The sequence below is a fragment of the Sarcophilus harrisii genome, chromosome 3, assembly GCF_902635505.1.
Source record: "Sarcophilus harrisii chromosome 3, mSarHar1.11, whole genome shotgun sequence".
In the NCBI taxonomy this organism is placed as follows: domain Eukaryota; kingdom Metazoa; phylum Chordata; class Mammalia; order Dasyuromorphia; family Dasyuridae; genus Sarcophilus; species Sarcophilus harrisii.
In genome coordinates this window covers 54,409,276-54,422,125 of record NC_045428.1, presented here as the reverse complement: position 1 = coordinate 54,422,125, position 12,850 = coordinate 54,409,276, and the positions used below count along the sequence as shown (strand labels likewise).

Here is a 12,850-nt window from a genome sequence, read left to right as displayed (position 1 = left end):
GGTGGAGTAACAGAAAAAGTACTGATCCACGAGTCAGGAGGACCAGAGTTCAAGTCCAGACTTGATGAGGTTCTGCTACCCTCGATTTTTGGTTAGGGAGCCAAATGAAGAGGTTCAGGGTTGTGTCCCCAAATGATGAGGTTCTGCACAGGGCAGGGAGTTGTGGGAACCCCTTTGGTTGGTGCAGAAGTCCTTCTTAAAGGAATTTATGAACCGGAAAAGCTAGATTGTAAAAAGTTTATTATTGGCGTTGGGAAGTTGGCCTTTAATATACATGAATAGAAAGACTGAATTCCTTGATGGCAAGGTCCTGACAGAGAAGTAAAGTTTCTAGTGGAGGAGTCCTGCCAGAGAAAGAGAGAATATTTCTAGCAGAGAAATCCCATCAGAGAGGTGAAGGCAGTCTTAGAAGGGAAATAGGGGAGAAAGATAAAGAAGGGTAACACTGAAAGAGAATATCATTTCAGTGGGCAGAGGGTTGTAGCTGAGCAAGGTACTTTAAGCCTTCTGCAAGGAGTGAGCCCCAAGTTACCTCTTTTTATAATTGAAACCTTGGCTAGAAGCTGGGGGTAGCTCTTGATGGGGACTGGGAGCAGTTTGAGCTGGAATCAGAATAAAAAATCTTGGAATTGAATAAGTGTCACTGGGTTAATTTCCAGCTCAATAGAGTTGGAATCTCCAGCTCCAGCTAAGTAGGAGTGGTGCTGTGCTCAACTAGCCCCACCTAGATAACAGAATGAAACCACTTTATCTTGATTCCCTGGGGCAGGTTTCTCAGGGGAGAGTTTAGCGTTCCCCCCAAAGTCAGAGAGAGAGAAAGAGAGTTTTGGGGCTCCCCTCATCAGACTCAGACATTTACTAGCTGTGTGACCCCAGGCAAGTTATTTAACTCTTTTTGCTTCAATTTCCTCATGTGTAAAAGGAGCTGGAGTAAGAAATGTCAAACCACTTCAGTATTTTTTACAAGAAAACCCCAAATGGAGTCACAACTGAAACAATTCAACAATTTATAATATTGTATATATCATTTCAAATACTGTTGTTCCATGAATGCAGCCTGAGATCACATTATTCTTGGCACCCTATTAAATTATGTAGACCTTATAGTTTACAACCAGAAATTGTCCAATTGTGTATCCCTTATTCTATATTCATGTAACTGACTTTTTGAATACAGGTATAAGATTTACATTTATTTGATGATTAAAATTTCATCTTATTGAATGTAGTAGAAAAAACAAAATGCAACACTGGAATTAGACCGAAGTTCTAACCCTGGTTTTGATTTTCAGTTGTTGTTTTTGGTTTGTTTGATTGTTTTGGAGTTTTTTTTTTTTTTTGGCTACTCTGTCCCTAAATCATTATAGATTATGAGACTTAGATTTAGAGTTGAATGTGACCTTCAAGGTCCTCTGGTTCATTAGAAACAGGTTCTGAGAGATTAAGTCTCTTGCTTAAAGTTACACAGTAATAAATTACAAGGCCCCATTTCAAATCCTCTGACTCCAAATTTCTTTCTCATTCTATTATTATATTATATAAGTTGTAGCAAACTACAACTTGATGAGATTCTGAAAGTAGAACACATCTATACCTATAAATCTGCCTTCCACCACTATGTTCCATGCTGAGGGTAGATTCTCTCCAATTATAAATATTTTATCAAGAGGGGGAGGAGAAATTCTGAAAAGATCCATGAGTATCGTTTTTACTGAAGTAGATCAAATCCCCTTCCATACTTTCCCTTAACAGATAATTCTTAGTGAAAAAAACCTTTTTTTTAGAATGAAATACTATTTTCTTTTAAAAATTTTAACATTGTTTTATTTTCTCAAATACATTCAAAGATAGTTTTCAACATTCACCTTTGCAAAACCTTATGTTTCACATTTTTTCTCTCTCTCTCACCCTCATCAGTCCCCAAGACAGGAAGCCATCCAATATAAGTTAAACATATGCAATCTTCTAAACATATATCCATATTTGTGTGACAAAACTTTACACTCATACTTCAGAAGAGACATACACAAGTGTCCATCATCCAAACTATGCTTGTAACCTTCTTAAGCCTTCCAGAGCTCAGCTGTTACTACTTTCAGGATCCCAGGATTACCTGCATCCTGCATGGTAGTGCCCTGAAGGAGGACTTAGATAAAAGGACATTTCATTCTTCATAGTTTGGCAATCAGGTTCATTAAGGTTCTTGAAGTCCCCTTCCAGGCAGAAAGCTATTTTGTAATAGTCCCTGTTTGCCTTTCTGCAGAGAGGGGTGAATGAGGACAAACCAGGATGAATCTTATATCTCATTTTTCTCCCTTGGTATTGCTGGCAGCGGATGGCTCACCTGGCCTCTTGGTATTTATCCTGGAGGGCAGGAACTGTATCTTCTGTGTGTTGGATGCACTCCTTGGTAAGGTATCTGGAACATTGTAGGCAATCAGCCCATGCCAGTGATCTCTGATAACAGTGTTTGTCTTATAATTTTTCTTTATACTTTCTTTCTATTCTTTCTATTATTAAGGGGGAAAAAAGTCCAAGTTAGGTTTTCCTAAAATTCAGATAGAAGATTTTGTTTTCTTTCTCTTTCTTTTTCTTCTTCTTTTTTTTTTTTAAATAAGATCTACTGTTTTTTGAAAATGAAGAATAGGAGAGAAGTGATTGTGGTCTGGTCTCCATTTTTCTGTCTTTTCTTCAGTCTTTTGCTAAAGCAATTGTTTCTTCCCAGACAATGATCTGCTATCTTGTTCTTTATATTTTCTCATTGTCTAGGAGAATCTTAGAATCCTAGGATATCAGAGTTGAGGGGACCATTACAATTGTTTTCCCAAGGAAGTGTAAAGTGTGACCCAGAAAAGTAAAGAAATGATTTTCCCCAAGTCACACAGTTAGCTAAGTAGCAACATTAAGGGCCCATATCATTCCCACCACGGCTCTATAGCATGAAAGGTATTTGACCTCCTGACTTGGATTCCTTCCTCTTTTTTTTTAACATGTTAATGTAGTCATGGCCTCCTAACTACCTCCTTTCTTCCCTTGTAAACATTAAGATGAAGTATATTTTTGCTTTGATTTTCAGCCTTTCCCGCCCTCTGTGTGTCCAAAATAGCTGGCTAGAATTCATGAGAATGCTATGTCTTCAGATGTTTATAATCTGAAAGAATCCCTTATGGTTTTTATAATAAAACTTCTTGAATGTCGGTATTTTTTATGTTGGAAAGGCACGCCAAGTTCACAATACAGCAATTACAATGTAATGCATTATGTATAATTTGTACCATGCCCAGGAGCAATTTGTGAACTCTGAAATACTGTCCTGGCACTCCGGCATAATTAGCAGGATCAAACGTCGTTAGCAGAAGAATTGCAGTATATGTCATCGGAGGTAAATAACAGTCAGGAAGGAAGCTTAAGTTTTGATAGAGACGGGTCGACCCATATGGTGCATGGTTCCAGGGCTTGGTTCATCAGAGCCGCACATCAGTCAGATACCCAGATGCCTTCATCCATCTTCTGGGGGGAAGAAACCTTTTAGATTTGACTGGGCTTGCTGTCCCAGCGGGAATCACTCCATTGCTGGGAGCTGGGGAGTTTTGTCTTTGAAATTTAGCAGTACTGCATTTATGGGGCTTCCTTCTGATAGTACTGTCATAAACGTGAAAAGTTTACTTTTTTTTTCCTTCTGAAGCAGAGTAATGTAATTTTATAAGGGAGGGATTGTCGCATCAAGTGAAAGGCAATTTCCCTGTGTGTTTGATTTTTCTTTTTTACTCATTTCTTTTTTCTACATAGTATTTAAAGCTACAGATGACTCATGGAAATGTGTCCTATTTAGAACAGTCATTGGCTGGCAGCCCTTCTTGCAGGTTTGCCCCTCCCTCATTTTTTCTATACCAGCCAGAATAAATGCATGAAAATAACATCTTGCCCTGTTTGCATTTCTGGCTTCATATACTTCCTTTCTAATCAGAGAATAAGCCTTTCAATGCTTTAACTTAACCACAACTGATGACTGCCCTTCTACAAGCTCATTCTCTCTTTCTTCCTCCTCCTCCCTTCTCCTTCTTCCTTCTTCTCCTCCTTTTTCTTCTTCTCGTTTCTCCTTCCTTCTTTTGGTTTTTCTTTCTTCTCCTTCTCTCTTATCCTCCTTCTTCCTTTCCCTTCTTCTTTTTCTCCTCTTCTTTCTCCTTCCTTCTGTGTCTTCTTCCTTTTCCTTCTCCTTCTTCCTCCTTTTCTTTCTCCTCCTTTCTTCTCCTTCTCACTCTATCCTCCTCCTCCTTCCTTTTTCTGCTTCTTCTTCCTTCTCCTTTCTTTTCCTTCTTCTTCTCCTCCTCCTTCCAAATTCTTCTTCTCCTTTTTCTCCTCTTTCTCTTTCCTCCTTCCATTTCCATCTTCTCCTCCTTCTTCTTTTCCTTTTCTTCTTTCCTCTCTTTCTTTTTCTCTTTTTCTCTCCCTTTCTCTCCCTCTCCCTCCATCCCTCTCTCCATATATCTATATATAGATATGGAAATACATATGTAGACAAACACACGCATCCATATATATCCATACATACATGTATTCATGTATGGAGAAAAAGAGCTGGGCCATAGATGTACTTTTTGCAGTCTCCTGCCCCATCCCAGCAGTTGATGTGAATCTTCCATCCATTTGCTATAATTGGCACATATACTTAATTGTTGCCATGTCATCTCTCCTATAAAACTATGAATTCCTTAAGAGCAAGGATGTATTTGTCTTTCCGATGAAGCTATCCTCACCTACAAGGAGTTTACATTGAAATAGTGTAATCAAGCACTTGTAAATTAAAAATAAGTAAATTTAAAGAGAATAAAAAATCAAAGGAAAAAGGGGGATTCTATTAGGTGGAGTTGAGGTGAGGAAAAAGTACATTCCAAGCAGAGTGGTGGCCAGTGGAAAGGCTTGTTTCATGGGTGAATGACAAGGAGATCAGTTTGACTGTATATAGAAAAAGGAATGATACAATAACAGACTGCAAAAATGGTTTGGAACCCCCAAAGTAAAGAATTTTAAATGCTGAGATGATGAGTTTCTATTTTATCCTACAAACAAGAAGGAATCACCAGTTAATAGAGTTCAGGGAGAGGCTTAGGCATAGGTACTTAAAGAAAATCTATGGCAGTACACAATGATTTGAAGGAGGGAGGTCACCTGGGAGGGTGCTGCTGTACTCTTGGAGATGGGCAATGTTTTGAACTAAGGTAATAGCTGCTGTGTGTACAGAGAGGAGCCAGTGAGGACTGAGGTGGGTGTGGTATCTTAGGAAAGGCAAGATGGGACTCAAAGTGGATGGGGCTTTCAACAGAAATTGAGTTATTTAAAGGAGTGGAACATTTTGGCAGAAATATCACTAAGTCAATACAGTTTGAGGAGGGAGGGACTAGGATCTGAAAGGACTGGGAGAGTAGAAAGTCTAGTCTGGAAAGATACAAGTAATTCTAAAAAGAGAAGGTAAGAAGGGATTATGGGATCACTAAAGTTCCTTTGCCCCTAATTATCTGGGATTCTACCCTCTACCTTATGATAGCACTTCCATAGCATTTTAAAAGCCCAACTTTTATCTTCAGTCCATATCCTGAGTCCATGACCTCTCTTATTGGGAAGGAGATGGATGATAAAGTGTCATGGAAAAGAAACAGCTGTAAAGCCAGTTTGGACTATAAAGTAAGAGAAGATTAGTGATATAAAATAAGACAGGAAAAGTAGATAGATAAGTACATATAAAATATATTTAAGATTATAAAGAATAATTATAAGAGGGAGAGAGTATCAATGACTGAGGAAATCAGAAAAGGGCTAGCAGAGAAGGTGACACCTCAACTGAAAAAAAATTAGATATTTCAAGAATCAGAGTTTATTATAGAACTGGGGACCATCTATGAAAAGCCACATAGGCAGGAGATGTGGTGTCTTATTTTGGAACACAGAATGATCAGAATGGAGAGTATGTGAAGGTAAATAGTATGAAACAAGAATGGAAATCTAGATGAAAGGCCTAGGGAAATACCTAGAACCACTGAAAAATTTTGAATTGGAGGAAAGGGAAGATAGCTCGGTAAGATCTATGTTAGAATTTTGAGGCTATCTGGAATCGTGTCCTGCCTTTGCCCAATCATTTTTTAAAAATCGCTTTTACCTTTTTTTTTAAATTTTTTTTTCAGTGAATGAAAATCCAACTTCCTCTTCCCCTTCCCATTGAAAAAGAAAAATAAATATTTAATAAATAATAAAAAATCCTACATTTACCATGTCTAAAAATAGTGAGGAGAAGAAGGGAAAAAAGGCAACTCTTCCCTTTATCTCTCTGAACTTTAGTTTGGAAAACTAGGAGGAGGGAATAGATTACATGATCTTTAATGTCCCTTTGCCCCCAACTTTCTATGATTCTACTCTTTACCTTATGAAAGAATTTCCATAGCATTTTAAAAGCCCAACTTTTATCTTCCCTGAGTCCATAACCTCTCCTATTGGGAAGTGGGTAGCATGCTTCATTACAAATCCTCTGAAATCATGGTTATTCATTGTATTGATCCCAGCTTTTATGTCTTTCAAAATTGTTTCTCTTTTACAGTATTGCTGAATTGTTCTCCTGGGCCTGCTCACCTTCTCTCTGTATGTAAATCTTTATAGGTTTCATGTAAATCTGTTCATGTAAATCTTTATAGGTTCCCCTGAAATATCCCTCCCCTTCATCATTTCTTACAGCAAAATAGTATTCCATCAAATCCATGTACTGTAATTTTTTTCAGCCATTCACCAGTAGGTGGGCACCCTTAGTTTGCCATTTCTTTTTTGCCATTACAAAAAGAGCTGGTATAAATATTTTTGTATCTATAGATCCTTTCCATTCTTCTTTGGGCTCTTTGTAGTATAGACCAAATAGTGGTAGTGCTATGTCAAATGCATAGTTAAATGATTTTGGGGGGGGAGGGGAGCATAGTTCCAAATTGCTTTCCAGAGTAGCTAGACTAATTCACAGTTCCACCAGCGGTGCATTAATATATCTATTTTCCCACAACCCCTCCAGCTATTGTCATTTTTCTTTTTTTGGTCAATTTTGCGAATCCAATCTGTGTGAGCTGGAACCTCAAGTTGTTTTAATTTGCATTTCCCTCATTATTAGCAATTCCGAGCACTTTTTCATATGACAATGGATAGCTTGGATTTCATCTTCTGCAAACTCTCCTGTTCCCTTTATTTCTCTGAGCTTCATTTTGTAAAATTGGGGAGGAGGGAATGGATTCTGTAATCTCAAGGGTCCTTTTACCTCTAAGTTTGTGTGATTCCACCCTCTACCTTGTGATAGCACTCTAAAAGTCCAGGCTTTAATAATGCAGTATCCTTATTAACAAACCTCAGCATGCACCCACATCTTTGCAGAGAAGCTGAGTGAGCAATGTACTCATCCTCTCTTATTATCTAAATTGTCTGCTCTCCAAGGTAAACAGGATTTTACTTAGTGTGTCTCTAACACATTCTTAACTGTGAATTCAAAGAAAAATTAAATTTAGTGAGACATTTCCTCTTCTAGACATATGACACTTTTTTGTGTTGCTAAGCAGTGTATGGATTAGGATATGAACTCTAGCTGGGGGTTGAGAACCTCTCTCCAGACTTGCCCCTTGGTAGCAATCCATTTCCTGGCATGGTACTGATCAGGTCCCAAATTCTGAGGTCCTTTCTCAAGCTGCAGAGGAAGTGATACAAGGACACTCTCAGGGATTTTCCAAAGAACTTTGGAATCGATTGTATGAGGGACACTGACACAGGACCACCCAAAATGGCATGCTGTCATCAAAGTCGGAGAGCAAAGGAGAATTGCAATAGCTCAAAGGAACCGTGGGATGCACAGACTTAGAGACATCTCCACTCCCAAGTTTTCATATGAAACATTTGTGCCTGATCTATGGAAAGGCCTCCAAGCTCATATCGGTCATATTCAGATATAATGTACCTTTGACCCTAACATTGTAATTTCATTTTGGTCTTCTTCAAGCACAAAAATGGCAACAACCAACCAACAACTAGATTTGATTCCTTAATAAATAGAGAAATTAATATATCTATTTTCTTCCTGCCCTATTCTCATCTATTTTTTCTCTTCCTTACTTTTTGCTTTAAAAATATTTCCTCCTAACCTCCCCCTTCACTTCTTCCATAATCTAACCTCACTGCAGATTTTCCTATCATCTTACCACTAATAATGATAATTATTATTGTTATTGTTGCTGTTACTACTGGCAATTATAATTATTACAGCTCGTATTTATATAGCACTTTAAGATTTGCAACATGCACCACAAATGCTAACTCATGTAATCCTTGATCACCATGTGTGAAAATATTTTTATGGGAAACATGTACATTGTTCATTTTGGGATGGCAACATTTACTCTCTCTCCTTTTCTCTTCCACCACTACTTCCAAACAGAAAGCAGGATTCTAGGACTATAGATACTTAGATCACAGACCTAGGGCTACAAGGGATCTCCGGGACCATTCAGTCCAAGCCTATCTTTTTGCAGACTTTATCTTCTCTTACTTTGTTTCTGTCCATAATGGCACTTACAGACAAAGAGACAAAGGTACATTGTATCTGAATGTGACTTTCCACAGATCAGACACAAGTGGTCCGCATGAAAACTTGGGAGTGGAAATGTCTCTAAATCTGTATCTCATGTTTCTTTTGAGCTACTGCAATTCTGTTGCTCATAAACTACAGCCTCTTCTTTGATGAAGGGATGCCATTTTGGGTGGTCCTAGTAGAAAAATATGGAAAAGGAATTCTTCCCTTCTACCATCCTCCTATCCCATTGCACACCAGGCCATGGATGCTGCCTCTCCCCTCCTTCTTTCCCTCCTCTTCTTCCTCCTTCATCCTCCCTTCCTCTTCCTCTTCCTCTTCTTTCTCTTCCCCCTCAAATCTCTCATCTTTATAACTCATACCACCAAAGGGTACAGGAAGAGGACAGTTTCTGAGGCAGAATCACATCAAGAGTCCAGGACACAAGTGGTGCCTTACAAAGCACCAAACATATACTCAGGCTTGTGCAAAAGGGATCCCCTCACCTCTGGGTTAGCGGCTCAGGTGCCTGTGCCTTCTACCCAAGTCTCAGAAATCTGGACTAAATCTCAAATCACTCTCGACAAATACAAGGTCCTCACAGATCTTTGAGTCTGAACAGGTGAAGCTTCTGTTCAGCCTCTGAGTTTGCAGATTCCAGAAGCCCAAAATGGACTGAGTGATATGGGAACTCCACTTATCTCTTTTGAGAGGGTAAAAGGTTAAGTCATTGATGACATTCTGATGAAGGGACTCCCAACTCTAGGGCCCCTGGCCCACCGATTTGGTATTAGAGATATAGAAAGAGTGCCCCCCCACTTCCCCCCACCCCCTAGCTTAATCCTCATGTTCCCTGACAGGCAGCCCACCATCCAGGGGCATTTACAAACAGCTGGTGCCTGGTCTGGCACAACAGTGCGTGTTTAGCTTTCTCTTCTTCCGTCATTATTGTTCTGCCTTGTTTTCAGATGGTAGCCTTAGCCCAGACCTTGCCCATTGTTGGGCCTCTGATACCCTGCAGTGACGTTCTATAACTGCGGATTTCAGACTTTCACTGGAACAGTTTGTCTCTCTCTGGCTCCACCTGCACAGGAATATGTCAATAGCTTTCAGCTCTTAAGGAAGGCTTTGAACTGGGGTGTTTTTCCTTAGATTATTACAAGGACTTTTGCGATGTTTCCCTAGGTCAGGGATACTTTGTGTAGTCATATGCAGATAGCAGTGATATCTCTCCTTAGAGCTTGGAACAAGCCATTCTTCCCTTATTTTAGACAATAAATTTTCTCAACAGAAAAGGTTGAGATGATATCCTCGTGTCTAAGTGATCCCTCCAGTCCCACAGATTTGGACGGGACCTCTGTGTCTCATTGGCTCTGTTTGAACAGGACACATTCTGGGCAGTCCCAGTTTTTCCTGGCTTTCCTCGCCACCTGATGCTGAGCTGGGTGGGAACCCATCCTGGCACAGGAGAGGTGGAAGGGGATGGACAATCCCCAGTGGCACCACATTCACCATTCTCTGAGCCAGTGCCTGTTTCTTGGGAAAGTGGGTAAAAAGACTTCTCCGGAATGCTACTAGAAGTGGAAGTGCATTTACCTTGAGATATCTCCCTCCAAGATCATGGCAGAACAAGACCAGTGAGGAGTTCCACTAAGCATGAGACTGAGAGGGAAACTGCCTCCATCACTGTGCCATCCTGCTGACAATAGGAACATTAAGTGGAGAAGCCTAGTGCCAAGTGCCTGAGGCTCTCATTCATTATACCTGCATCAAGACAGACAAAAATGCTTTGGAGAGAAGATAAATCCAGGGTCATAGCTGCCTTTCGCAGCCCAATATTGTTCTCTTTAGAAGAAAGATTTGATAGTTCTTGTTCAGAGCATTCAAATAGGAGGCTTAGAAACCTGGGTTCTGGTTTCTGACTCTCCAAGTGACCTCCAGCAAGTTGATTAACCCCCCAAATCTAAATTTCTTCCTGTAAAATAAGACTAGTCAAGAAATCGCAGGTCCATAGTTAGCACTTCCTGTACTCAAAGCTATTGAATGCATTTCTTGGGTCCCTCCACTCCTTCCCATTATTCATAGGCTAGATGATTTTTCAAGGCCCCTAAAAGATCTGAAATCTCTGTTTTGATATAGTGTATATGTATATGTATATACACACACACACACACACCTTGTCCTACAGTAGGGCATTGCATAATAGAGCATAAATAATAAAGTTGGTGAGCTAAAATTACATCACTAGGTCCACAGTTTCAAAAGCCATTGACAAATCAACTTGTCTATCCATTGATTACAGGAAATGATTATCAACTGGCAATTGAGCATTTTCTACTCCAGAAACCCAATCAAAAGAGAATTAAAACAAAATACAGATGTCCAGATACTGTTAAGACTGTTTCTGGGAAACCTCCTCTAGAAAAGAGGCTAGAACCTAGATGGCAAAATCAATATTGAAGATTTTGTGAGGAGATTATGGAACCAACTGCCATGGGAAAGAGGAAGACTATTGTTCAAGCCACTTGTAGACCTACTACCTCTTGACAGGCCCCCAGCCAGAAGGAATAGAGAGTCTCCTGTAGGTTGCTAGGTAAAAGGAAGTAAGACAGCCAGAATCTGCTGAAGCCCTCCATCCCACCTTCCCCCTCCTCAAAAAAACGGCAACTTCAAAGACTGTTTTTTGGCAGCTCCTGAGTCTGGCCCCACCAAGACAGAAGCAGCCATTTCACTTAAGGTTATCAGCCAAGTAATTAAGGGGAAAGAAAAAAAGGGGGGAAAAAACTTCCCTTGGCAGGAAATGTCAAGTTAATGCTAGAGGCATTGATAGATTTCCAGGATTCATTGCACTAACAGCTATCCCCCAGAGCCCTACCTATGCAAATCAGCACAAGCAGAGGCCTAAGGAAGAACTGGGCTGAGCCTTTCAAAAAATCACTTTGATGGGCTCCACCTTAGAAGAATTGACGGGGAATTAAGAGCAAGATCACATACCCTGCTCTTACATTAGGAGATAGCAATACAAGAAAGGTTTTTGAAGAATTGACATAATGAGGGTTCTTTGAGAATACATAGAAACACTTAAATTACAAAGGCTTGTAATTTTAAAAAAATAAATTTAAAATTAATAATAATCATTAATAAGCCATTTGTTAAATTAACAATCAAGATTCAGTAAAGGTGCTCTGGTGGCAGAGGCTGAGGAGATGGTTAGAGTCCTACTTGGGATCTAGAATTGTGGAGAGGCTACAGATAATTCTCTAATAGTTAGATGGAGTACATAATAGCAAATATAAGTTCTAGATTTGGTTCCAAATTCTGATTAGTTATTTGGTTTTTTGGTTGGGAGGGGGAGGTTGGGGGGAGAAACTATGTATTTATGTATCCCAGTGCACTTTCCCTTTACCCTGCTAGAGAGGAAACCTGATGTGACATAGAAAGTGCTAGATGCTGGCAAATATTCCCTGGGTATCAGACGAACTAGACAATAAACAACCTCATCATATCCAGTACAGCAGCTTCCGTAGGGCCCATCTGTTTCAAAATAACCCGAATTCTGCTTACTGTGCGGAATGCTTTGTTGACTGGAATTTGCCCTAGTTTCCCTTAACAGTGTTCTCTGCGAGACTTTGCTTCCATCTGCTGGAAGATAGAAATAGTGAGAGGCCCTGGGATTCAAATTGTGTCTTGTGAGGGGCCTACTATGTGCAAGGCATTAGGAGGTAGAGAGAAAGGAGAAAGAAACCGTGAGGGAGCAAGAAGAAAGAAAAAATAGGTGAGAGAGAAAGACACTCAGAGAGAGAGAGAGAAAGAAAACAGAAAGGAAGTGAAAGAGAGACAGAGAGAGGAGAGAGAGAAGAAACAACAGAAGGAGAGAGAGAAAGAAAAACAGGGACAGAGAGAAAGAGACACAGAAAGAAAACAGACAAATACAGAGAGAGACACACAGAGAGAAAGAGACAACTATAGATATCTATATATGTAGAGAGAGAGGAAAGAAAGAGAAAAACAGAGACAGACTACACAGAGAAAGAGACAAATTGAGAGGGGGTGGGGAAGACAGAGAAAAGAGACAAAGATACAGAGAGAGGGATAAACAGAAAGAGAGAAACAGAGGCAGAGGAGACAGAAGCAGAGACAGAGGGATAGACACACAGAGAGAAACAGAGACAGACAGACTATACAGAGAAAGAGACAGAGATTTATAGAGAGAGAAAGAGACAGTGAAAGACAGAGAGAAAAGAGAGAGAAAGACACAGACAGAGAGAG

General features: G+C 39.8%; 1 protein-coding gene across 4 annotated transcripts in view; it reads left to right on the top strand.

Moving 5' to 3' along the window:
- RHBDD1 (rhomboid domain containing 1) overlaps nt 1-12,850 on the top strand; it is a 181,711-nt gene that overhangs the window by 152,015 nt on the left and 16,846 nt on the right. For 2 of the 4 annotated variants that reach the window (XM_023500797.2, XM_031957945.1), the window contains exon 7: nt 10,884-11,677. The exons of the other annotated variants lie outside the window; for them this stretch is intronic. In XM_023500797.2, the coding sequence (XP_023356565.2) occupies nt 10,884-11,041 (158 nt within the window). In that variant the 3' untranslated portion in view covers nt 11,042-11,677. Of the gene's footprint in view, nt 1-10,883; nt 11,678-12,850 lie in introns of those variants that run through there. 4 annotated transcript variants of the gene reach the window in all.